The 25,236-nt window shown below is 42.6% G+C and overlaps 3 protein-coding genes across 7 annotated transcripts; 1 reads left to right on the top strand and 2 right to left on the bottom strand.

Moving 5' to 3' along the window:
• Window positions 1–660: 660 nt before the first annotated feature.
• On the bottom strand, window positions 661–7,951 carry gpr137 (G protein-coupled receptor 137). Its single transcript, XM_008419799.2, has 8 exons — window positions 7,792–7,951; window positions 3,436–3,888; window positions 3,318–3,355; window positions 2,988–3,228; window positions 2,209–2,358; window positions 1,986–2,111; window positions 1,791–1,909; window positions 661–1,196 (listed from the first exon to the last, which is right to left on the bottom strand). Exons 2-8 carry the CDS (start codon window positions 3,817–3,819, stop codon window positions 1,100–1,102), a joined length of 1,155 nt encoding a protein of 384 aa, XP_008418021.1. The 5' UTR covers window positions 3,820–3,888; window positions 7,792–7,951; the 3' UTR covers window positions 661–1,099.
• On the top strand, window positions 7,764–19,463 carry pld7 (phospholipase D family, member 7). 5 transcript variants are annotated; one of them, XM_081612076.1, is made up of 12 exons: window positions 7,764–7,844; window positions 9,842–9,940; window positions 12,652–13,824; window positions 14,344–14,516; window positions 14,600–14,780; window positions 14,948–15,062; window positions 15,153–15,280; window positions 16,517–16,720; window positions 16,830–16,969; window positions 17,053–17,218; window positions 17,316–17,415; window positions 18,488–19,463. In XM_081612076.1, the coding sequence occupies exons 1-12, from the start codon at window positions 7,824–7,826 to the stop codon at window positions 18,700–18,702; spliced, it is 2,715 nt and encodes a 904-aa protein (XP_081468202.1). In that variant the 5' UTR covers window positions 7,764–7,823; the 3' UTR covers window positions 18,703–19,463. The 5 variants fall into 5 exon arrangements, with proteins under 5 accessions (XP_081468202.1, XP_081468201.1, XP_081468203.1 ...); XM_081612075.1 differs by lacking the exon at window positions 7,764–7,844 and adding an exon at window positions 8,856–9,236; XM_081612077.1 differs by lacking the exon at window positions 7,764–7,844 and adding an exon at window positions 9,324–9,618.
• Window positions 19,464–20,818: 1,355 nt separating this feature from the next.
• On the bottom strand, window positions 20,819–23,467 carry smim19 (small integral membrane protein 19). Its single transcript, XM_008419797.3, has 3 exons — window positions 23,191–23,467; window positions 22,007–22,131; window positions 20,819–21,478 (listed from the first exon to the last, which is right to left on the bottom strand). Exons 1-3 carry the CDS (start codon window positions 23,322–23,324, stop codon window positions 21,417–21,419), a joined length of 321 nt encoding a protein of 106 aa, XP_008418019.1. The 5' UTR covers window positions 23,325–23,467; the 3' UTR covers window positions 20,819–21,416.
• Window positions 23,468–25,236: the final 1,769 nt, after the last annotated feature.

Raw genomic sequence — 25,236 nt, 5'->3', positions numbered from 1 at the left:
GGGGAGACGGCGTCCCCGTTATTTCCATGGAATCACTTCTGTATTCAGCCTGAAAGAGAGAGTGTACGGGAACGAGAGAGCAGATCAAATCCAGACAACCGATCCGCCTATCCACGTTTTTCCTACGCCCCGTGATGCTTTGCGTGAATTATGGGCGCAACGTCCGCTGCAAGCCGCAACTGCCAGATAACCACTTCACATTAGGAGAAATAGATTAATTATTCTTCTACAGAAATGAATAATTAATCCCAGGTCTTCAGTCAAAACATCTAGAGCTACATATTTTCCTGGGTAATTTAAAACTTTTTAAATCTAATTTAACTCTGTAATAAGCCTATTTATCATGTATAATATCTGGATTTAGGGGTGCCGCCAGGAATCTTGGGCCCCCTGACAAAAAATTAGATTAGCAGCAATATTGCAAAGGTTCTTTTCAGATGAGATAATAAAAATAATTTTTGTAATAGATAAATTAAAACATCCAATCAAGCACATGAACTCAGGAGTAAAAAAATAAATAAAAAAAACCCGCCCCACCTGAAAACATGAGTTATTGCCCCAGAAACAAGCTACACACAAGTATCTGCAGCAATGCTAAGGATGGAAATAAGAAACATAAAATCCCACTGTCAGCAATAATAAAACTTCTTCAGACAGTAGTAAATATCATCCTTTGTATTTTAATCAGTTTCAGATGCATCACATTGTATTTAATAAATGCCACTTTTCAAAATAGTTCTCCATGCTTAGTAGTTACCAACTAAGCTGATTTGAGTCCATCCAGGAATGTAATATGAAGTGTCAGTTATTCACAGTGAGTAAGCAAATAAATAAACAATGCTTAGTTTGACCCTCATGGAGTTCACCAGGTCCTCTCCCACCAAAAATGTTCCCTTTAAGCTGAGAAAGAGTCAATATATCTAATAATAATAATAATAATAATACAAGGTGCATCTTCTTAGCTTTCCTGAGGTTTTTCAGTGCAATTTCAACCACAGAGTGGGGCAGTACTGCTGGGCGGTACTGCTGGGCAGTTCTCATCCCCCTGAGATCGTTGTCTAGGTGAGGTAAAAATTCGACAGCGAATGAGGGTTTGGCTTCAGTTCTGAGGGGTGGAGTACAACGAGTGGTGCTGGTGGCTATGGTCTGCAGGGTTGTTGGCAAACAGGAGTGGCGCAGTCTCCGATCCATACCAGCTGGAAGTATGAAAAAAAAAAAACACAAAAAAAGATGACTTAAAGCTCACACAATGACGAGTTACAGCAGAGTAAACTAGCATTTAGTTTAGGAATCCAAACTTCGACTTTTTCTTTTGGCCGAAATTATTACACAAACATCTAATATTTGTCTTTTAATCGTTTAAAATAAAAAACTGATCAAATGGTTCCAAAAAGGAATTTATGCTCCAATAACAATAAAAAGAGATTATAAAGCTGTTAGTGTTGAATTTCTGAGTGATTTTGTCGGTTCACTCCTTCGTTGTGATTTGAAGGGCTCCCTCCTTCGGGGGGCGCCAGAGCTCAGATATCCGTTTTCCCACATAAACATGCAAACACGCATACAGAGTTTTCTTAAATCTCCAGTTTGGTGGGAGTTTTTATAAATAATTGTTTTTAGTGATATCAAACAGCGTTTTTGTGCGGACAGAAGGCTAAAACGCAAAAACATTTATTCGTTTTCCCAGATATCTGGCTACGGATAACTGAGTTTGTGGCTCTAAAGTCAGCAAATGCATTTAATTAAAAACAAAGACAAAAAAAGCTTCTACTGTGTGTTTATATTGGCATCACCTCTGGTTCTGAGTGGGGCTGCGATCCCACGGAGCCGGTATTTCATCATCGCTGCCTTCGGGATCATCGAAGAAGTACGGACGAGGCAGAACCCTGTTGTTGATGTCCAAGCTGCTGGTCTGTGGAAAACGGACGTGTGAGGACTGGGAACAAGACAAACGGAAAATACTGTGGGTCTGGAGAGCAGAGCTCAACCTCCTGAGTGGGCCAGCGGACTCTGAAGAAGAGGATGAGGAGGCTGGTAGGGAGCAGCTCCCAGATGAAGAGGATGGCACCAAACGCCAGGTAGCCTCTGTCGCCGAGTTCACTCTGCAGGTCAGCCTGAAAATACAGGGTTTTTTTGGGTTTTTTTTAACAACTTATCCGACAGTTTGATGACTCGAAGGTGAAAATGCTCCATCGGGAAGCAGGAACCCACCTGGTCGGAGACGTTGTACCAGTCGTAGTCGAAGGACTCCACCTTGTAGCTCTGGGAGAGGAAGAGCACGGTCAGGTTGTAGCAGGCCCGGCTGAAGAACAGGAAGATGACCACGGCTCCCAGAGCCGCCGTGCGGCACACCGTGGTTCCCTGGTGACAGGAAAAGCATCACTCACTGCTCCCGTTAGCGCAGGAAAAAACTACTACCACCTCCCAGGAACACCAACTTCTACCATCGCTGGAAGGTAAACACCAATCTGTACTCCGACACGCACCGGTTCTAAACAAACACTGCTCCGCTGGTTTTACTGAGCTGATCAGAGACACTGAAGGCATCCAGGGTTCCTTTAGACCATCGTATCAAAGTTCTGCTCATCACTTCACAGACCTCAGGCAGGTTTAGAGACGGTTTACAACGCAGAAATACAAAGTTAGTCTGAGAAATTAGAGCAGATAGATATTTCTAATGAGGTCTGGATTTAAATATGGAACCTGGAAAAAAAAAAAACAGACCGGATGGTGGGAAGGATGGAAAAAAAAAAGGAAAGATGGAATGATAAAAGGAAGGAAAGAAGGAATGTTTGGATGAATTAAGGAAGGAAGGATGTGTCAAAAGATGGATAGAAGAAGGGAAGAAAGGAAGTAATGAAGCAAAGATGGATGAATAAAAGGAAAGATGGAAAAAGGAAGGAAAGCCTGATGGCTGGATGACTGCATGAATGGATAAATGGACACGTGGATTGATGAATGGATGGATGGATGGACAGACAGGTGTCTACCTTGCTCATGAGGTATGGGCTGAAGGAGCGCGGCTGCCTGGTGAGCAGCAGCAGCGTGGCGGCCAGCAGCACGGCCTCCATGATGAACAGCAGGTCGTTAACGATCACTCTGACCAACACCAGCTTCCAGGTGCGCTTGCCTTTCTCTCCGCTACTGCCTCGCTCCCCCAGAGCGGCGCACGTCACGTTGATGCAAAGGAAGATCACACTCATGGCTGCGTAGGCGCACCGGGTCACCCATCTGACAATTACACACACACACACAGGTTGCTAACCAGGCTGCAGCGACACAGTACAACACGACCCATTCCAGTGGAAGGTTGTTCTTACAGCTTCGTGTCTGAGGCTGCGCTGATCTTCAGGAAAACCTGCGGAGCAGCAACACATCAGAAACCTTTCAACAAAACCGAAGCCACGACGTTTCCCACAATCCTCCTCCAAAACCGACCTGGGTGAAGTAGAGGTTGATGAGGCTGAAGGTGAAGAACTGCAGACACACGGGGCAGCAGTAGAGCAGCCAGAAGGCGGCGGCGGGCAGGTGGTTGGCCTGGGCCGTGTTGTGGAAGTAGAAGGAGAAGAGCGTGGTGCGCAGGCCGGCCCAGAGCAGGCACAGGAACAGGAACAGGCTCTGGTAGCTCCAGCGCTTGTGCTTGTAGACGAACAGCAGCCACAGCTGCACGTACACCACCAGGAATAGGGACCCGTACAGGGCGAAGTACAGGGCGGTGAAGCCCAGCTGGACGGACGGGGCCACGGCCGGACACAGCGGCGTCAGGGGCGAGGAGGAGGTGGAGTTTGGAGGAGGGGAAGCGGCGGTGACCGGAGCCTCCATTGGAGCGGCGGAGGGATCACTGAGCGGCCATCGTCAACGTGGGACTTCTGGAGCCTTCACACCGAGGATCTGGTGGAGTGGGGGACACGTCCACAGGGGGAGGGGGGGGGGGGGGGGGGTCAGCAGATGACCAGAAAAGAGTCGGGATGCTACGGAGTCCGTATGGTGACATGGAGAAGAAAAAAAACCCAAAAACCTTGTAATTAAGTCGTTCCCACAAGTTATTAAGTCGTGGCCACAATTTTTTTTTCCCTCCGATGTCACCAAACGGGCCCCGGATACACTCCAGATTCGGAGCTCCACAACAGTGGAGGCCGTTGTGTGTTCGGGTGTGAAGCAGTTAAAACTCTGCTCCCACCTGGACGGAAAACCTTCCTACACATTTCATGTGCCTTACTCGCGACAAACTGCAAACCACATTTCTTCTCTTTCATTCCACCAGGGATGCATCTATCCAATAAGCGATCAGAAATCGCTTATTCTGTCAACTACTCTGACGATTAATAGACTAATTGTAGAGATGTGCTGATCAGGTTTTTTTCCTGCCGATACAGATCACCCATGAGGGCCGATCACTGATACCGATCACATAATTTTTTATTATTTTTTATTATCATAAACACTACCAGTTACATTATGTGGAAAAAGGAACCATGAATTCACCTCAATTTAGACAAAAACTTGTTTTTAATAACTTTTTCCAAGAAGAAAACTAAACAAAACAGGCATTGTGCCAAGTGTACTGCTATCAATAATACTATCTTTAACAGACTGAAAACACATGAAGGCTCTGAAGAGGCTAAATAATGCAAAGAGCCTAAATAAAACTTCTCAACATTGCCAAAAGAATTTAAGTATAAAACTTAACATTCAAAGGCAAATACAGGATCCATTACAATAAACAATCCTGAGTTACTGAATGAAAACTTCCTGATAGCATGGCGGCTAGCTGATTGCTGCTAGTTCTGAGTGGCTGTTTCTGACTGAGCGGAGTAATTATGTAGAACAGGGAGGAGATCGATTATTTTTTTAGAGATTATCTGTCTCATGTTAGGACAGCGAAAGTTTTAAAACGTATGTAAAATGTATTTTTTTAGGTTAGATACTGCAGCTTTAAACAGAGGTTCGGTGTGAGAGTCACTACCAGGTGGAGCAGAAGCGGCGCTCCGTCTGGGAAATATTACTACCTGTAGTGCGTAGCAGCGGTTCAACAGCGAGAGCAGAACCAGCGTCTTACATCGCAGCTCGAAGACTTAAATAATTGTGCGGGTTATTTGTTTAGTTTTCTGACCGTCATGCTAATCCGGGTGAGTGTTTGTAGCTGTGCGCTGCTTTACCTGCTATCTGATCCTTCGTATGTCTTTTTTTACTGCAGTGAGCCTCGATGTAGCAAAACTCCGTCAAGTATGGCATTGTTTTTATGTCGTATTAGCTTCGTTGTGTTGATGCATTTTGACGTGCTTCAATTTTCCGCCGTAACACGCAAACTTCCCCATTCACTCAGTGCGTTATAGTTCCACATCGCTTAGGATTTGTTGCTGCGCGTTTGCGCAGAGTGAAGGAAAGAGGAGACCAGCTGCACAGGCAGGCTGCGAAATGAGACGCAGGCGATCGGTATCGGCAACAAGAGCCAATGATCGGCGATCACCGATCGTGCACTTTTTCACGAAAATCGGCCGATTATGATCGGTGACCGATCGATCGGCACACCTCTAACTAATTGCATAAAATATTTGCCATGTTTTGCAGATTTTTCATTCAGCCACTTAAGCCATTTTTAAACAATATTAGAAATACATTCAATATGCTCATAAAGAATAATTCAGTTCATTTTTGAATGAGAAAACATTTTGTTGCCTAGAAGTCAATGACAGCATTCCTTTAGTTAACCTCTGATTATTTGTAGCAAAGGTTGCATCTGAAGCAAATAAATAAATAGCCTTTTCTGCTTGATTTAACATCAACACAATATCACACTAATCTGGTGATTATTTTCCAGATTAACAGATTAATACCTGGATGGCAAAAGGTGCTTCATAGAAGTTTCTCTTTTTGCAAAATTTGAGCCAGGTGAAGCTAAAACTTTGCCACTTGAGGAGCTCTGGGTTGACCATATTTATAGAAAACGTTTTATTGGTTTTTTTTTTACATGTAAAAATGTGTGTGTGTGTGTGTATATTTTATTTTTTTAAAAATTATACCGTTTTTGGCTTAATTATGGCTCTGAACATGTCGTTCAGCAAATGTTAATTAATCGATTACTAAATTAGTTGACGATTATTTCAGTCATCAATGCATCACAATTAATCAAACAATGTCAGCCCCACATTCAACAATTACGTCTCGCCAAACTTTCTGTAAAGGTCAGATTAGTGGAGTGGAGTTTTTATTTTTTTTTATTTATACGTTTTGTTTAGTTTTTTTCCTGTGTTGATTGATTGCCACTCCCACCCGAGTTGTGGATGTCAGAGTTGCCATGGAGCGATGGACTGCTTCTGATTAATCACTACAGGTGAACGGTCATGTTTTCTCCAATTGTGCAGTACTCTTTCCAGAGCAGGGTCTCTCTTTTTCTCTCCCTCTCACACACACACACACACACACACACACACACACACACACACACACACACACACACACACACACAAAATCTAAGACGTGGAGAAAATGATAAGGGAACAAAAGATGTTGCTGAAATTTGAGATTGCCCTGTGCAAACCTCCATGACATGCAGCAAGGGAGATCAGATAGTGTATCAGGCCCAGAGGAGGAACTGGGCATTTTTGTCAAGGAAAAACACAATGTAAACACTGTCCCGTCCCGACTGAGGATAAGTAGTAAACAGCTCAGTGTGATGGCTGTTTGCACAATCAGATTGTGAAGAATCCTCAACATGGACCTGGGTGAGTTAAAAACAAATAAAAATAAAAAAAAACACTACAGTGCTCAGCACGTTTACTGAAAAATCTCCAGGTGAAAACATCGAGACAGAAGGAATGAAGAGCATGCAGAAGCAAGTCAGCGCCTTTAAAAACATTCTCAAATCATGTTGTTTACGCTTTTTTGGGGGGGGGACGGGGGTTGTTTGCTCCCGATATAAATTCCAATGTTTGTCTATGACAGGGATGTCAAACTCCAGTCCTCAAGGGCCACTATCCTGCAGTTTTTAGTGCCAAAGGTATAAAACACTGGAATGCAATGGTTTGATTGCCTCCTCCTTGTGTAGATCAGTCCTCCAGATCCTTACTAATGACCTAATTATTCTATTCAGGTGTGGTGCAGCAGGGGCACATCCAAAAGTTGCAGGGCAGTGGGCCCTCCAGGACTGGAGTTTGACACCCGTGGTCTACGAGATGCGACATAAACGATGTAGAAAGCATGATTATTTCCTCCATCAATGGCAAAGGTCAGAGGATAAGAGGTCCACCGGGGTAGAAAATGAAAAATATATAAATATGCTGTAAATGCACTCATTTGGCAGCAGGTGTATTTCTGAAGCGTTTTGTCTTTTAATGACATTTTCATGATAATCTTAGTTATTATAAAAACAAACATTTACTGTATGGCTACATACAGTAAGGTGACTCTGTTCACTCTCACTAATCGCACAATAACATCAATGCAGGAGACGCTGGTTGTTTCAGTTTCAACAAACTGGATTATACAACACTTCATAAATCTGTGTTTGACTATATAAAAGTTGAATTAATCATACATGTAACAAGTGAGACACCCCTCGGTGAATTGCTGCAACCTTTGAGACCCAAATGACCCGATCCGACTACCTTCCCTTTGTTTTTTATTACATAAACAACCCGACTGCTCCCTTCAAGGTACCGAACCTCAACCGAAGCTAACCGCAAACACCTACGTTACGTCTCTGCGCTTCCGCCCGCCAGTCACGCCACGCAAAGTCTCGTAAAAATAATCCTAGTTTCACCTGTAGTTAATGAATTGACGACAATAACAGACCTTTTCGCCTCAGGTGAACATGGAGCTGAAGGATGAGCAGCCGACCGAAGACGGTAATCCCTTCTTTCCGTGTGTAACGTCTGAGAGGCGGAGCCTTTGTAACAGCGCACCGGCGCGTCCGCCATATTGTGAGAGGTGAACTCGCGTCGAGGAACGAGGAGGGTTTGTTTGGAAAAGGAAAACAGGTTCCTGCAATTGAAATTGACTCCATCGTTTTATCCAAAAAGAAGTGCTAATGATTACGTTTATCTGCTTTTGATAACTTTTAAGTACAAAAAAAAAAAAAAAAAAAACATTTTAGAACCAATGCTGATGATCACTGAGACAAAAACAAACAATATACCTGTCAAAGACGGAACCACCAATAAAACTGAACTAAAATATGCTCCACTAGATTTTATTAACCATAATTCAACTGCATTTAACTGAGCTATTCTATTTGATCAACATAGTAAGTGAAATCGGGCTTATTTGTATGGCAGCATGGGGAATCCAAAGAACTTTGAAAAGGCAAAGGTAAGAGAGAAACGTTCAGAATTTTATTAAAAGAGAGTTTAATATGCCACAAACTTCAGAAACTTCTAGAAAAACAGACATTAAAATACATATAATAAAGAATAAAAGAAAAAATAAAATGTTATGACAAAAATACATATCAAATCAAATTTAATAATATTTAATTTAATTTCAAGGCATTTTTCTAGTCAATCAAATACATTGTACAAAAAACAAGGAATATATACAGAACAAACAAGGATTCTGAACAATGTAATAGGAAACATTTAACAGTTAGAAAATAAAGGGATTTATAATTTTTTTAAAAAAGCAATTCTGAAGTGGTGTGTATTAAAACTGAATTTAAAGGTTGATAGTGATTTAATATTACAGAGATATTTGTGAGTGTGTTTCAAAGATGGGAACTGAGAATTAAATATAGATTCATAGTTTTTTTTTGTTAAGATGATAAATGTTTCAGGTTTAAAATACCACTCACAACATGGCTGGGCGTTCCCAACTGACGTCCGTGCGTCAACTTCTCTTCTGTTCCAACCGCCAATCAACGTTGACAGGATATCGCGGTTACTTCAAGTTGTTGTTTATGAATCTCCGTGAAGGACGACCCATTCAAATCCCACATGTTATCTTCAGACCACTACTGACTGCTGTATTTATAGAAAGCCCGGCAGGTTCTCTTAATAACGTTACCTCTGAAGGCCGCTGCTTTGGCATTTGTTTTGCCGCCGTTGGCTCCTTCTCATTACTGGCTACTGTTGACGTTCCGCTCCAACCGTTAGCGCGTCTTCGTTCCACAAATCTGCTTGCTACATTATTAAAACCGCTCCAGGATGCCGATGGTGCTACGGTCCAGACGGTCGAATCGGGTCGAATTAGAGCCAACGCCGAGGCGGAGGTCGACACGCCCGCGTCTGAATCGGCATTATGAGGTGGGTACTTTTATTACTCAGTCTTTCCGCCTCCTCTTCCTCCGCCGCTGCTGCTTGCTGAGAACTACAAAAAAGGAGGACGGCCACGTAGCTCGCTCGTTAGCGTCAACGGCAGCAGCAGCAGCAGCACCGACGTTTATAGCAAACTACTTTGTCTTTTCTTTCTTTAAAAGGGGTTATGTTTGTAGCCCTAGTGCCAACTGCTTTAATTCTCACGTCAGAACTATTTGCCGTTTTCGTGTTAGTTTATTTAAAGCAGTTAGCTTAAGTTAACTGTACGGAGCTAACCTTAACTGCACCTTAAAGGGGGGGAGCCCCCCTTCCTCTTCCCTGCTACAGCCTAAAACTTAATACTCTATAACCCGTACACTACAGCGTTATGGTAAGTTTTTTCGTAATTCAATAAGTAATTTTCACTTTAGAAGCTTAAACTGCTCCCCCCCCCCGCCCCCTCAATATTACTAACTTATATTACTGCCGTAGCTTTAAATACAGTCAGCAGCAGTCTGTCAGTATCATCCCTTGGACGGCATGTTCAGCATATTTAGTGTCGTTCGGAAGTGCTGCACCCCATTAGCTGATTATAACCAATCCGTTTCTGTCAGGAGCCTGATGAGTCAGAGCCTGAGGCCATCCCGAGCAGAGTGATGGAGAGACATGAGGCAGAACTGGAGGAGGAAGCTGCTGAGGAGACAGACCAACGGGTAAGAGGCCCGTTCACTCTTTGGTCTGTTATGACAAAACACACCAGTATCTGCTGTGGCTCCCTGCAGCAGATACTGGAACAGGAAATGTCATAAGGCAGCCGAAGTGTCCTTCTCTATAAGCCAGTTAAATATTAAACTAAAGTGTTGTGGGGGATTTTTCTAGGAAAAGCTTGCATATAATATTTCATTAGACCAGAATGTTCTTAAAGGGCAAGTGATGCCAGAAAATGCTAATAAAATCCATAATAAAAATTAATTAAAAATATTAGTAAATAGCTGTCTCTGCATTCTCGCTACTTAAAATGTAATATTGAATGAACTGATTAGTCCCTCCAAGATTTATCATTATTATTATTATTATTTTTTATTTTTTGCAATAAAAATTAAAACTTTTTGGCGGTTATTTAAAAATATTTGCAAAAATATCGAGATATTTCTGCTTATATATGACTGTTAATGTGACTTTTTGTTGCTTTACACATCAATTGCAGACTATAACTAAGTTTGAGGCAGCAGTGGGGTAGAAGTAAGAAATACCACCACCTGCAGTTGGGAGTTTGTTCTTTAAACCCAATGTTTTTGACCATTTTTGCTGAAAATTTGTAATAAACTTGCAATCGGGCATTAGCAATCGGAAGCTGTCAATTTCGTGTGAATTTTTGCGGAAAAGTGGACAGACCGATTGATGTAATTTGGCAGCATACAGATAAAAATGAAAAAATTGATTTTGATTTGACTGATAAAATAATATTTGAGCAATTTATCTTGAAGCTTGTATTTATGCGTCCCTCCGGAGTCTAGAGGACCATATAAAAAGCAACGATGGGCTGAATTTGGCCCCTGACCCTTGAGTTTGACACATGTGCAGTAGACTATTCAAATGTGTGGGTTTTTTTTAATTTAAATGTGATTCTACATGGAGAAACCTTCACTTCACCTTAACCCTAATCACTTGCACTGTTTTCCTTTCACTCAATTTTCCATAAACATGCTCAGATATGGAACAACAATTGCTTTTTGTAATTGGTATTTTTCAATTTACTGATCAGAAAAACTGTATTTCTCTGCGTTTCCATTATCTGTCAGCCATAATCCTCAAAACAAGCACACACATAAACACAATATATTGCTTTGTGTCAGTTTAATCTGTATGAGTTGTAATTTTTCAAAAAAAATTATTGAAATGAACTTGCCACTGATACTTGAAGTATTTAAAAGCTGAAAATGTCTTAACTTAAGCTAGTAGAAGCAGAACTGTGTTAGTCACACAGAACTGTACTGTGTGATTAACTTTCTCCCATTGGCTCCTTTCTTCCTTTTGAACCGTGAAGACCGACTCTTTGTTGTGGAAGCTCAGTGTTTGCTCGGTTCTCCGCTTTGTTTTGCTTCCCGTCAGATCTCAGCGGGTCAGACTCTCTCCTGCTGGATGACTTCAGTGGGGAGGGTTTTTACCAGCTCTGAACCAGAGGAAGGTTAACTCTACACACACTTTTACTACAGCAGGAAATGTAGACTTTGTTTGGCATTAATGGGGTAAGCTCAAAGTCATGGGTGGACGATTTTCTGATTTGGTTGCTTCCACTTAGAGCTGCAAACATGTCTATTTAAAGCACTCAGTGCTGAAATTTGTTTTTGTACCTTAGCATTTGTAATGCAGTGCTGCCTCAGGCATTACTCTTTTTTTCATTTTTCTTTGAAAGAGAGACTCTTTAAAAGGTGTTTTTTATGTCATTGTTGAATCTGATTGGAGGGCCGTACTTTAACGTCTGACTGTTTTAAGGCAAACATAAAACAATAAAGGTGGTTTAAAAGTGCAGAATTAATAGTATCATTATATAGTAGTATGGATGGATGAGAATAATACATTTTGACTCAAAGTATGGTTAATTGAACAGAATATTAAGACATAAGATGGAGAATTCACTATTTAGGTCTGGTAAAAGCGTTCACCTGTAAACATCTCATTATAATCTTCAAGCAGACAAAGTACTGTTTGAACGTAGTTGAGCAAAATTATGTAATTGCTTTTTTTCTTTTTTTACAGAAAAGCAACAAACTTTTCTACAATTTAAAAATTATATAAAGCACAAAAGCAAAAAAAATTCTTATCACATTAATTTCTTGAAGACTTTACCATCCAGTAAAATTTGTTATTGTTACAGGCCTATATATAATATTGTTTATTTCTTACTGTTTAATGTTTTGTATTTACTGGGGGGTGGAGCCTGTTTTTAACGTTTTTAGACAATTTATATTCCCCTCAAAGAGAAGTTTCCAACTATCTCTAGAGCAGGAGTAGAGATGTGAATGCAGCTCTGAAATAACTTGAAATGTGACCTCACACTGCCGATGCCCTGAAGGAACAGTGTGTTACGGTTGCCATGGAGCCTCTTGCATATTTATGAAATGTTAACTGCAGAAGCAGAGCAGGTGGAGCTCTGAGTCTGTGAAGAGCTTTGAATGAATTGATCCTGTAGTCACGGCGGTGTCATGTGAGCAAACAAACTCGCAGGCTGCGGTGGGCCAGTTCATGCAGCTAATTTGAATGGGTGTGTGTGTACTAGTCATTTCTGTGCTATAGGAAGGTAACACACTCAGCCAAACTTTGAACGACTGCTGTTGATGATGTTACGTAGATCTTAGTGTCTTACCGTGGTGATATTCAGATTCAGAGCTTTGTAGTCAAACAATGCGTATGTCTTTCTCAGGAACTGAAGGGTTGCCGGGTTGTTCTGGATCCACTCCACATAGATGAAAGGACCCAGAGAAAAGAAACAGAGGAGAAAGAAGATATGAACCGAAAAGGTGGGAAACCAGTCTCCCGAATTCCCACTTACCAGAAGCGACCGGGCAGCGGAAGTCAGGCCGCCGAGCGACCGGGCAGTGGAAGTCAGGCTGCTGAGCGACCGGGCAGCGGAAGTCAGGCCGCCGAGCGACTGGGCAGCGGAAGTCAGGCCGCCGAGCGACTGGGCAGCGGAAGTCAGGCCGCCGAGCGACTGGGCAGCGGAAGTCAGGCCGCCGAGCGACTGGGCAGCGGAAGTCAGGCCGCCGAGCGACTGGGCAGCGGAAGTCAGGCCGCCGAGCGACCGGGCAGTGGAAGTCAGGCCGCCGAGCGACCGGGCAGTGGAAGTCAGACCACCAATCCTCCCTCTCCCAGAAAAGATGCCCCTGTTCATGTAGTGCCACCTTCTGTCAAAGACGGAAGTGCGAGCGTGGAAACTTTAAAGTCCAAACTCCCCGAGGTTGGAGAATCGGCGCTGCCTCCTCCGTCTGTCCGTGTTCCCAGCTTTATCACGACCTCTTTATCCAGCAGCGTGGAACATGCTTCCGCAGCGGATCACATCTCTGCGATCACTGCCTCGAAAACAAGGAATATTCCAGAGCCTGCTCAGGGTGTCATGATCACCAGCCCTAGACCTCCTCTCAGGCCAGAGCAAGACATGAACAAACGCTCCAAAACTAAAGTGGGTAGCACACCAGAAGGACTTCTGAGTTCCATCCTGCAGGAGAGCGTCCTCAGCCAGAAGCCAGAGGAAAAACGCCCAGGGCTGACCCTCTCCGCCTGTGGAGACACAGAGAAATCTGAAGAGATGGCTGACGTCGCCGTGGTCGAGCAGACAGAGTGCATTATAGAAAAAGAACCGCCTTGGGAGCCGGTGAAAGCCACCGAATCCCAGAGCAGCCGATCGTCTTCGGACGCCGACCTGGCAACCGAAAGATCCGAGGATAATGATTCAGAGGATGTCGAGGAACATCAGGAACCGCTCAAAAGCCAAACAAAGCTTCCAGATCCTGAAGTAGAAGAACCCTGTATGGATGACTCCGCCTCTTATGTGGAACCAAAAAAAGCACCTAGTGAGAAGACCACCCAGTCCACTAAGGTGAGTTCCACTGTCCTTCATAAAGACGCACAGGATGCAAAGATTAGAGCTTTTAAAGCAGCGTTAGCATTTTATATTAGCGTCTAGGATTACACACAGTCTCTTCTTGTTGAGACAATACTCTACCTTAACCCTAAGATTTCCAAATCCAGCATCTTCCATTACAAGACAGACGTAGAACTCTGCTGTAATCTGAGTCTTTCTTGCTCTCTCAACATGTGGTTAAAAAAAACCCAACAACTTCATTTAACCAGTGTATTCAACTATAAGATGTTCTTTACTTGGCAACAACTTCCACAATGGAGAACGTTGCCATCACCTGCATTTACAGATTGGGAAAAGATCAAATTTTTAGAGATCAGATTTGAGTCCGTCTATCAATGTTTTCATGGCCGTGTGAACTTCTTCAGTCATACTTGAAGGAATCTGGCCACACCCTGCCGTCAGAGCTGTGGAATGCAGGACGGTTGCACGCCGTGTCAAGTTTGAGTCATGTGCGTCTCTGTCTTTGTTTGACAGAGGGCGATGTGCTCCGCTGTTTTTCTCTTCCTCTTGCTGCTGGTGGGAGGGCTCGGCCTGCACCTCTGGCTCTACGGGCTTCCCACGTCCGTGGCTCAGCTAGCGGCGCAGCTGGAGCTGCACCGGCTGGAGGGCGTCGGCTTGGTGCCGGAGCACTGTAGCTCAGACTGCCGGCAAGTATTATCAGAGGTTGAACCCCTCTGACGGATGCGAATGAAGTGAAAGCTGATCCAGAATGTCCCTCTGTGCTGTGCAGAGTGCAGCTGGTGGAGAGCATCCCCGTTGGCCTGTACCCGTCCTCCTCGTCGCCCGGGCCGAGCATCGCAGACAGCTGGCTCCGTCTGCTGGACAAGGCCAATAGCTCGGTCCACATCGCTGCGTTTTACTTCACGCTGCGGGACAGCGACGTCCAATCATACCACCCCTCAGACTCCCAGGTGAGCCAAGTGGGGAGGCCAAGTGAAGCCTGGCAGCCCGCCAGGCTTCTAATACATTTTGAATGTGTTGAGACTTTTATTTTGCAGTGACGTTGCACCACTATAAATTACACGCAAAGGAAACCCTGAAGGGTTTTTTCATGCCTTCGTGTTTCTGCGTTGTGCAGGGGAGAAAAGTCTTCGAGCAGCTCAAGAAACTTGAATCCAGAGGCGTGAAACTCCAGGTTGCTGTCAACGCCCCTCAAACCTCAATGCAGGACACAGCAGAACTGAGAGCAGCAGGTAGGAACCCCAACATGTTCCGGCTACAGCGCCATGTTGGCGTTTCAGAGCTGTGTTCTTAATAACGATCCGCCATGTTGTCTACGGAAGGTGCACAGGTCAGAGAGGTGAACCTGAGCGCTGTGACCGGAGGCATCGTTCACACCAAGCTCTGGGTCGTGGACCAGAAGCATTTCTACCTGGGAAGCGCTAACATGGACTGGCGCTCTCTGAGTCAGGTACAGCAGCATGGAGATTTAGAGCCTCACCTCCAGATGGAGCTACAGGAGAAATGTGTTTTTTGGCCATTTCAAAAGAATTTTTCCTAATGTAGGGAAGTTTCCCATCCTTTGGTTGAAACGTAATTCAGTGGGCTGATCATTCAGCTGATTCATTTTGAGAAAAAATAGTCTTGCATAAGTATCCATACCCCCTTAACTCTGCAATAGAAATGCACGATACACTTTTATTTCAAAACATACAGAAAATAACTTTTCTTCCTCTTTAGAACGATGTGATGTTGTGTATGGAAGCCCATTTCTGACACAAAAGAGAAACAATAAAAGCCCAAGAGAAAGTCATAATTTCAAGTTTTACAATACTAATTATTAAAATAAGTAATAATATTGAGTGTTAATTTCAAAATTACAAGAATAAAAATAATATCAAGTTTTATTGTCATAATTACTATAAGTCATTTATGAGAGTAAAGGTTATAATGAAAGTAAATCAATTTGAATAAAAGTCATTAGAATTATTAGAATAAATCATAGCAAAAGTTTGAATTTTGAGTTTAAGTCACAGCTACAAGAAACAGTCATAATTGAGATAGAAAGTCAAAAGTTGTAATTTAAAATTTTAAAGTCATAATTATGATGTATAAAATCATAAGTGAGATTCAAAGTCACACTGTCTATCTAAGGAGGCTCGTTCCTGTGAAAGCCCACATATCCTTCCTCCTCTCTCTGTGACCTTTGCCCTGTTCAATAGTAATAATATGTGCTGCTGTGATCCAGAAGGCTAAAAAGTACAAAGAGTTTGTGATGTTAATATTGCACACAATTAGAACGAATCATAACTTCCTGAAAGTTAAAAAAAAAAAAAAAAAGACTAACACAGATGTGTTTGCAATGTATTGTGCATATTTGTTCTTTCTTCAGGTGATTCTCCATAAAGCCATACATAATACATAACTCTGTGTGTGTGTACCAGGTTTTTATATCCTTATGGGAAGCTATTTCTATCTACAATGTGAGGTTATGGGGACCATTGCTCCTTGTGGGGACATTTTCGTGGTCCCCATGAAAATGTCCCCACAAGGGGACATGTTTTTGGGTTAGTGGTTAGGTATGTAATGGTTAGGGTTAGGGCTAGGATTATGGGTAAGGGCTAGGCGGTAGAAATTAATGGAAATCAATGTGAAGTCCCCACAAGTGATGAAAACACAACTCTGTGTGTGTGTGTGTGTGTGGCAGGTGAAGGAGGTGGGGCTGTCAGTGGAGGACTGCAGCTGCCTGGCTCAGGACGCCTTTCGGATCTTTGGGGTGTACTGGGCTGTCGGGGGGTCCCAGAACGGCTCCCTCCCTCCGTTCTGGCCTGCCCGTCTGTCCGCTCTGTCCAGCGCCGACAAACCTCTGGACCTAAACTTTAATGGAGTCCCTGCTCAGGTCTACCTGTCTGTGAGTCTACTGCTCGTCTCGTTTCTTATCAGCTTTTATGTTCCTGGAAGCCCAAACCTTTGCGGGTTTTTTTGTTTTGTTTTGCTTTTTTTCCTCCGTCTCCCTGCAGAGCGCGCCGCCGCCCATCTCCGCCAGAGGGCGCTCCGACGATCTGTCTACCATCCTGTCTGTCATCGATGACGCCCGGAGGTTCATCCACATATCGGTCATGGACTACCTCCCTCTGTCTCAGTACACAGAGCCACTACAGTACGTCCAGCCGGTTGATTAAACAGACAAAACGTTTCTTTTCTTTCCTTCTTTTTAACTTTCCTTGTGTCTCAATCCTGCAGGTTCTGGCCCGCCATCGACTCCAGGCTGCGTGCCGCAGCGTGCACCAGAGGGGTGCAGGTCAGACTGATGGTCAGCTGCTGGGAGCACTCTCCGGCCTCCATGTTCATCTTCCTGCAGTCCCTGCTGGTGCTCAGCAGGCCTCCACTCCAATGCAACATTGATGTGGTGAGATTATCATCAGCTCTGTAGCCAAAACCAGAACAAGTACTGATGATGAAGATGATAAAAACAAAAGTGACTTTAATCTTGTTTCTGTTTGCAGAAAATCTTTACGGTGCCGTCAACAGAAGAGCAGATGAAGATCCCCTTTGCACGTGTCAATCACGCCAAATACATGGTGACGGACAGAGTTCTCTATTTAGGTATGCTGCACATAATTACGACTTTATGTTTAAGGTGGATCAACATGTTCTCTGATTAAAAACAGCTGAAACGTGTAGCATTTACATTCTGCCGGGAAGCAGAGCACTAAGCTTTGGCATACTTCATCCGAAGCCAAAGTGACACAAATTGTTAGGTGGTTTCAGGTCATATTGCCAAAGACCTTTCATATGACGGACACTCAAGATTTCTTTCCTTCCGTGTACGCCACTGCCCCGCATCGTCTGTTTGGCTTTTTTAATGCCTACGATGGAGCATAATAAGAAGAGTACATTTCTGCCAAAAAACTAAAAAATTAAGGAAACCAAGGAAACTTCAGATTTTGAAAAGTGGAAAATGCTTTAGAAAGAAAGATGGACATTTTTAAATGTCAAAAGTTGCACATTTTTGACGTTTGAAACTCAACATTTCCAAACCTGAAAAATGATCAACTTTTGAACCTGTTTTTTTCTAGAAACTGTTCCACTTTTCAAACTGAAGTTTCCTTGGTTTTTCTAAAAATGACAGAAAAATACCAAACCTCATCTTGGCACAAAAACCTTTTCTCAAAAAACTTGAGTTTTTCTGAAATTTGCTCTTTCCCATTTAGCAAAAACCCAGCTACTGTTCTTCTAATGTTGAACAAAAACAATTTAGCAACTGCTGCATTTCCATTAAATGAAAAACACAATTAAAATCAAGTAAATACGTTTATACACACGATAAGTTAAGTCATGCCATATCATTCTCCTCCCACCACTTCCTGTTGTCTTTTTCGTCTTTTCTGCCAGTAGTAACATTCAGTTACTACTGACCACAGGACTCGAGATGCAAAAAGTGTTTCCATTTCTGTTTTGTGAAATATGCCAAAAAAACAAACTCATCCTAGCACAAAAACTCATCGGAAATGTTTTGTTTTTATTTTACAAACTTTGTGTTTCCGTATAGTACCTTTCTTTTTTTTTTCGTAATTCCAATTTGCACAATTTACACAGCCAATAGAAACACGGCTGCTCCGTACTTCGAAACTTTAAATGAAGTACATGGTTGTCTGAAACCTGTTTCCGTTCTCAGGCACGTCCAACTGGTCTCAGAACTACTTCACGCACACGGCCGGCGTGGGCCTGGTGGTGAACCAGACCGGCTCGGCTGTAAACCAGGGCCAGCAGACGCTGCCGAGCCAGGCGGAGCGGCTCTTCCTCCGGGACTGGGACTCCGACTACGCCAGCCAGCTCCGTGTGGACGACCTGGACGTCTGTCCCCACAGACGGGGCTTTGCCCACCGGTGAAGCACGACGTCCTCCACTGGCTCTCGCCACTTGAACTTTCCTCTAAAATATACGGATTTGGTTCGCTTCCGACCAAACGGCTGGATTTTAACGCTGCCTCTTGTGTTTTCATTGCTACTGGCTGCTGGCCTTTTCTGTATATAGTTGCTATTTCTCCTGTTTCAGAACTAGTTGTTTTAAAGACTCTCGATTCATCTTATGGGTTGAGGTGCAAGGGAAGCCACTTTGCACGATTAACATTTGGAGCTTTTTTTGTAAATATTCGCTTAAAAATAAGCCATTATGCCAAGGTTAAACGAGCTAATGCAGGAAGACTACGTCTTTCCAAAGAGGTGTATGCACCAAAGCATTGTTTACACTGCAGAAACTATCAACTTTAATGTGTGTAATTGTAACTATTGTTTTTTTTTTAAAAAAAGATGCTGTTAATTTTCCATTTCAAACACTTTACCCAAAGAGAGAAGTCCAGACTGACTGCACTACACGAGAGCCTTAAATCAGATGAGTTTTTTGGCTTGAACGAAGGGCGGCCATCTGTTTCATTGTGTTGGTCATCGCCGCACTGTTTCCTCCATCAGCCTGTTGGCAACATTTACTATTGTAGGGCTGACATCCACTTCCTGTCATCAGCAGATACACGGATAGAGCCGTTGAAATATCAAACAAAGGGAACCTCCTGGTGTCGCCTGGAACATTCAGAGCAATTTGTCGAATGTTTCCCTCAAAATAAATTCTGCCCCAACGAGTTGATCAACTTTGAACGATTCATTGTTTTGTTTTTTTAATGTTTTTCACCCAGTTTTTAAATGTCTTCTAATCAAAAACAAATGTTTTAATGTAGGGTTCTATGCAGTCATTAAAAGTATATTTGTGTAAAGTTTCTCCTTAAGGATTTTCTGCTCCCACCAGCTACAGCAAACTCCTTCAAAGCCTGATGTAGCCAATCTGCATCAGACCATCACATTACCACCTCCATGTTGGTGGATAGTGGCTCTTTGCTAGCTCTCCAAAGTCGTAACCTTTTGCGTGTGATTTTTTTCTTGAAATCTGGGTGTGGTGTGTTGCTTTTTGAGATCATTTAGCCACTTCATGATGTCAGATGAGTTCTGTTTAAGTGATTCCTTTTTCTATTGGCAATGTGTGGTACGTGAAACTGAACCACAAAAAACATCAACAGGATGAGCAATTGTATTTTCACACAAAGCCAGGTTGGTTTTGATGTTTTGTGTTTTTTACTTAATCTATGATTTGCATTTGCTTAAGTTACCATTAGCTGATGCTGATATTAGTTTGGACTAAAACTCAAGTGTGCCCAATATAAAGCCAACAAAAAGGAAAGTATTTTTTCAGTACAGTGTACAAAAGATCAAACATTTGCGTAACATGGCCGCTAGATGTCACTGGTGCACATCTGTCTGACCAGAGGAGCAAGTTCCTCCTCTGGTCAGACATAATATTCATGGCCCGAATACAGTTTTAATATTGGACATCTGCACTGGTAAACAGTTGTAAAATTGCGTAATATACAACAAAAAATTTTTAAATAAAAATTACTAGGGAGCGCCGCGTAGCACTGTGGTTGTAGTGGGCGGCCCGAGATCCAGTCCCGTTTACGGCTCTTTTACTGCATCTTTTAGGCCGCTAGTTCCGAAAAAAAAAAATAAAACAAGGATCAGATGGATAGTGTAGAGTTTCTATAATCCACATATGCCCAAAAATTTACACATAGGCTTTATACACTGCTCAAAAAAATAAAGGGAACACTTAAACAACACAATATAACTCCAAGTAAATCAAACTTCTGTGAAATCAAACTGTCCACTTAGGAAGCAACACTGATTGACAACGGGGACCCTCGTCGGGTCAATCAGTGTTGCTTCCTAAGTGTACAGTTTGATTTCACAGAAGTTTGATTTACTTGGAGTTATATTGTGTTGTTTAAGTGTTCCCTTTATTTTTTTGAGCAGTATATATATATATTTATTATTGGAATCATTGTTCTGATGGAACCCCCAATCTTCCTCAAGAGGAATGATCTTCAGATGCAGATATTCCTCCCTTACATTAATGCATTGTAGATACTGCAGAGCTTGATAAAAATCACAGCAGCAAGCAGTAAATCAGAGTAATATTTAATTTCTTCACAGCTTTAATGTTCTAAAACTTGAGTGAACACCATCTCAAAATATCACAGGGAATCTGATGAGCATATGTTTAGGGACTGTGTATATGAACAATGTCTTTACGTCCACTTCCAAAAGTCTCTAAATAAAACGCAGATATGGAGAATCTCTCCAGGACAACCAGCTGTTGGGTCACCAAACACGATCGAAGGAGAACGTTCCCGTTTCACCTCTGAGCTCATCCTCCGACATCACACGAGCATCGTGATCTGGGCTTTATGCATGAATAAACAACACATTTCCACTATTTTTTTTTCTTTAACAACCATTGGTTTAAATGTGTGCGAACATTAACGACAAAACCAAATTTTCACATCCTTTTAATTCTTCGTGCTCTCCTTCATTTATTCGTGCTCTCCCCGCTGCAGGCTGGAGAAATGCTGCACATCTTCAAAGCGTCTGCTAATGTCTAATCGTCCATTCAGCTGTGTCCGCTCCCGACGGCGAGTACCACCTCTGATTCTGACAGGAGTCCAAGTCCACCTCCATCTGTGTCCAGAGCTCGGAGGAAGGGGCTGAAAACGTTGTTTCTCACTCCATGGAGAGCTGCACACTGTCCGTCTGCTGCTGCTGCTGCTGTTCAAACTTCCTGGCTGGAGAGAAAGATTACATCAACGACATCGGTGGCTGATTTCAAAAGTCTATACATGGTTAACTCAATGTTCAAAGGTTCTAAGAACAGAAACTGATGAGAACTAATAAAAAAACTAAATCAAGTTACCAGGGTTTCTGCAGATTTTACCAACTCAAATTTTTATAACATTTTCAAGACCGTTGTGAATGGAATCTAAGACCTAAATATCCACAGAAATGTACAAACTTGGTCCAGCCAACTAGCGATAAATTTGCACTATCATGGCCACGATAGCTAGCAAGCTAACTACCTAGCTAGCAACGAAGTATTAGCAGCTAGTTAGCTCTCGCCACAATGAAGATGTCTGAGTGTGACTCTAATATTTCCCTCAAAGAAAAGACTCACGGGGAAAAAAATATACATCAAATATTTCTGTCAACAACATTTTAAACCTGTTATTAACTTTTATAAAAGTGGAATTCAAGACATTTTAAGGCCTTAATTTCAGACACATGATGTGAGACGTTTAAGGCCGCACGTTGCTCACCCAGAGAGTACATCTCAAGCTGCTGCCGCAGCCGCACCTTCTGCAGGCTGTCGTAGAAGTTAGGCTCTGGGCTGCTACCGACGGTGGGAGGCAGCGTGAAGATCCGCATGATCTTCCTCTTGTTTCTAGTCGGGATCACAACGACAGGTTTCCATAAGCAGCATCACAACAACAGCAAAAATGCCTTCATGGCGCTTTAAAGACACCGATGCTTTGGCTCACAGCACCACAAATTATATTTACAAGTTTTGTTATATACAACTGAGAGTGAATCTCATTCTCCCTCCTGAACCTCATGTGTCTGAGGTGTAGGGCTGGAAAACAGGAGCTGCACTTGCAAGTCCACTCAGAAATGGAAATAATTTTCCAGTTTGCATCCATGTAATGTGGGATAACCACTAATGTCTAGTTGGAAAGGTTCTCATATTTTATGTTACCACTGACTACAAACAAAAATTGAGCAATTTTTTTTTCATTGACAGCCATTATATTGTGCATCATAAGGTATATTGTTTAAAGGGGCAGTATTACGTATTTTCCAGGCACGTAGTGGCATTTTATAGCACAATCAGGTTACCTTCAGTTGTTATTAAAAAATATATACTGTATCAAACATGACTTAAAAGAAATCTGGCTTTGCAATTTCACGTCTTGAAATTGAGCCTCTGTCTCTTTAAGAAGCTCCTGCTCTTTCCGAAACTCCGCCTTCATCATCGCAACGTTTCTCCTTTAAGAGCCTTTAACATTAGTTTTAATCAGCATTTTGCTGAGTAGTGGTTCGGTAGAATAAGCTCAACTGACCCAGTTCCACCAGGTGTCAATAGCACTGCTCCTTAATATCATTTTTCTTTCTTATGAAAACGCAGGAAATATATTAATATTGAATACTATTCTTGTATAAATAAATAACTAAAAACAAACAAAAAACGCACCAATATCAAGGTAATTATATCTTTACTGTAAAACAAACTGTAATACTTGCAGTCATCAGTGTACTACAAATATTTTGGAGCCAACTTACTTGTGTATAATCAAAAATTTTAAATAAACAGATTCTTTTATGCACACGGTAGATGCTAAGGAAAATGGAATTAGTGCGGTGATGCACTGAAGTAGGAGCTATATTTTCTCTATTTCCATGAAGTAAAAGAGGCGCAGTGATTGTGTTTAAACCCCGTGCTTACTTTCTTGCGTAGATGAGCAGGCCGAAGCTGACCAGGATGACCAGCAGGTAGACGTTTGTAGCCTCATTCCAGGCTTCATGCACCGAGTAGTCTATGGAGTCCGGCTGGTTCCCCAGAAGCCCGTGAGCCCCCATTGAAAACGCAAAGACAGGTCCAGCAACCAAGGAGTGGAAATAACTGGACCGCTCAGTTCACAAATACCGATAAAATACAACCGAGACGCAGCTGGGAGTAAACAAGCACTGCGCCACTTCCGCATCGACACCCGGAAGCACTGCTGCCCTCTACAGTCTCCTAAGGAAACTGCAACGATAAGGTTGTAAGGTCAATACTTTTCCTAAATACAGAGAAAAACGCCTCTTGGAGGTTTTACCCGAAATGTTTTGATAAAGCCAGAAGCGAATACAGGTCCTTCTCAAAAAATTAGCACATTGTGATAAAGTTCATTATTTTCCATAATGTAATGATAAAAATTAAACTGTCATATATTTTAGATTCATTGCACACCAACTGAAATATTTCAGGTCTTTTATTGTTTTAATACTGATGATTTTGGCATACAGCTCATGAAAACCCAAAATCCCTGTCTCAAAAAATTAGCATATTTCATCCGACCAATAAAAGAAATGTGTTTTAATACCAAAAAAGTCAACCTTCAAATAATTATGTTCAGTTATGCACTCAATACTTGGTCAGGAATCCTTTTGCAGCCTTCAATGCGGCGTGGAGGCCATCAGCCTGTGGCTCTGCTGAGGTGTTATGGAGCCCAGGATGCTACGATGGCCTTAAGCTCATCCAGAGTTTTGGGTCTTGCGTCTCTCAACTTTTTCATCACAATATCCCACAGATTCTCTATGGGGTTCATGTCAGGAGAGTTGGCAGGTCAATTGAGCACAGTAATACCATGGTCAGTAATACCATGGTCAGTAATACCATGGTCAGTAATACCATGGTCAGTAATACCAGTGGTTTTCTCACTGTGAGCAGGTGCCAGGTTGTGCTGAAAAATGAAATCTTCATCTCCATAAAGTTTTTCAGCAGATGGAAGCATGAAGTGCTCCAAAACCTCCTGATAGCTGCTGCATTGACCTGCCCTTGATAAAACACAGTGGACCAACACCAGCAGCTGACATGGCTCCTCAGACCATCACTGACTGTGGGTACTTGACACTGGACTTGTGGCCTTTTGGCATTTCCTTCTCCCCAGTCTTCCTCCAGACTCTGGCAACTTGATTTCCGAATGACATGCAAAATTTGCTTTCATCCGAAAAAAGTACTTTGGACCACTGAGCAACAGTCCAGTGCTGCTTCTCTCTAGCCCAGGTCAGACGCTTTTGCCGCTGTTTCTGGTTCAAAAGTGGCTTGACCTTTGACCTGGGGAATGCGGCACCTGTAGCCCATTTCCTGCACACGCCTGAGCACAGTGGCTCTGGATGTTTCTACTCCAGACTCAGTCCACTGCTTCCCCCAAGGTCTGGAATCGGCCCTTCTCCACATATTCCTCAGGGTCTGGTCACCTCTTCTCGTTGTGCAGCGTTTTCTGCCACACTTTTTCCTTCCCACTGAGGTGCCTTGATACAGCACTCTGGGAACAGCCTATTGGTTCAGAAATGTCTTTCTGTGTTTTACCCTCTTGCTTGAGGACGTCAATGATGGCCTTCTGGACAGCAGTCAGGTCAGCAGTCTTACCCATGATTGCGGTTTTGAGTAATGAACCAAGCTGGGAGTTTTTAAAACCCTCAGGAATCTTTTGCAGGTGTTTAGAGTTACTTTGTTGATTCAGATGATCAGGCTAACTGCTCGTTCAGAGAACCTTTTCATGATATGCTAATTTTTTGAGACAGGGATTTTGGGTTTTCATGAGCTGTATGCCAAAATCATCAGTATTAAAACAATAAAAGACCTGAAATATTTCAGTTGGTGTGCAATGAATCTAAAATATATGAAGGTTTAATTTTTATCATTACATTATGGAAAATAATGAACTTTATCACAATATGCACATTTTTTTAGAAGGACCTGTACATCTTCTCACTCCCTTCTTGT

Source organism: Poecilia reticulata, chromosome 10 (genome assembly GCF_904066995.2).
Source record: "Poecilia reticulata chromosome 10, P_reticulata-male-v2, whole genome shotgun sequence".
In the NCBI taxonomy this organism is placed as follows: Eukaryota; Metazoa; Chordata; class Actinopteri; order Cyprinodontiformes; family Poeciliidae; genus Poecilia; species Poecilia reticulata.
This window is presented reverse-complemented; position numbering and strand designations above follow the sequence as displayed.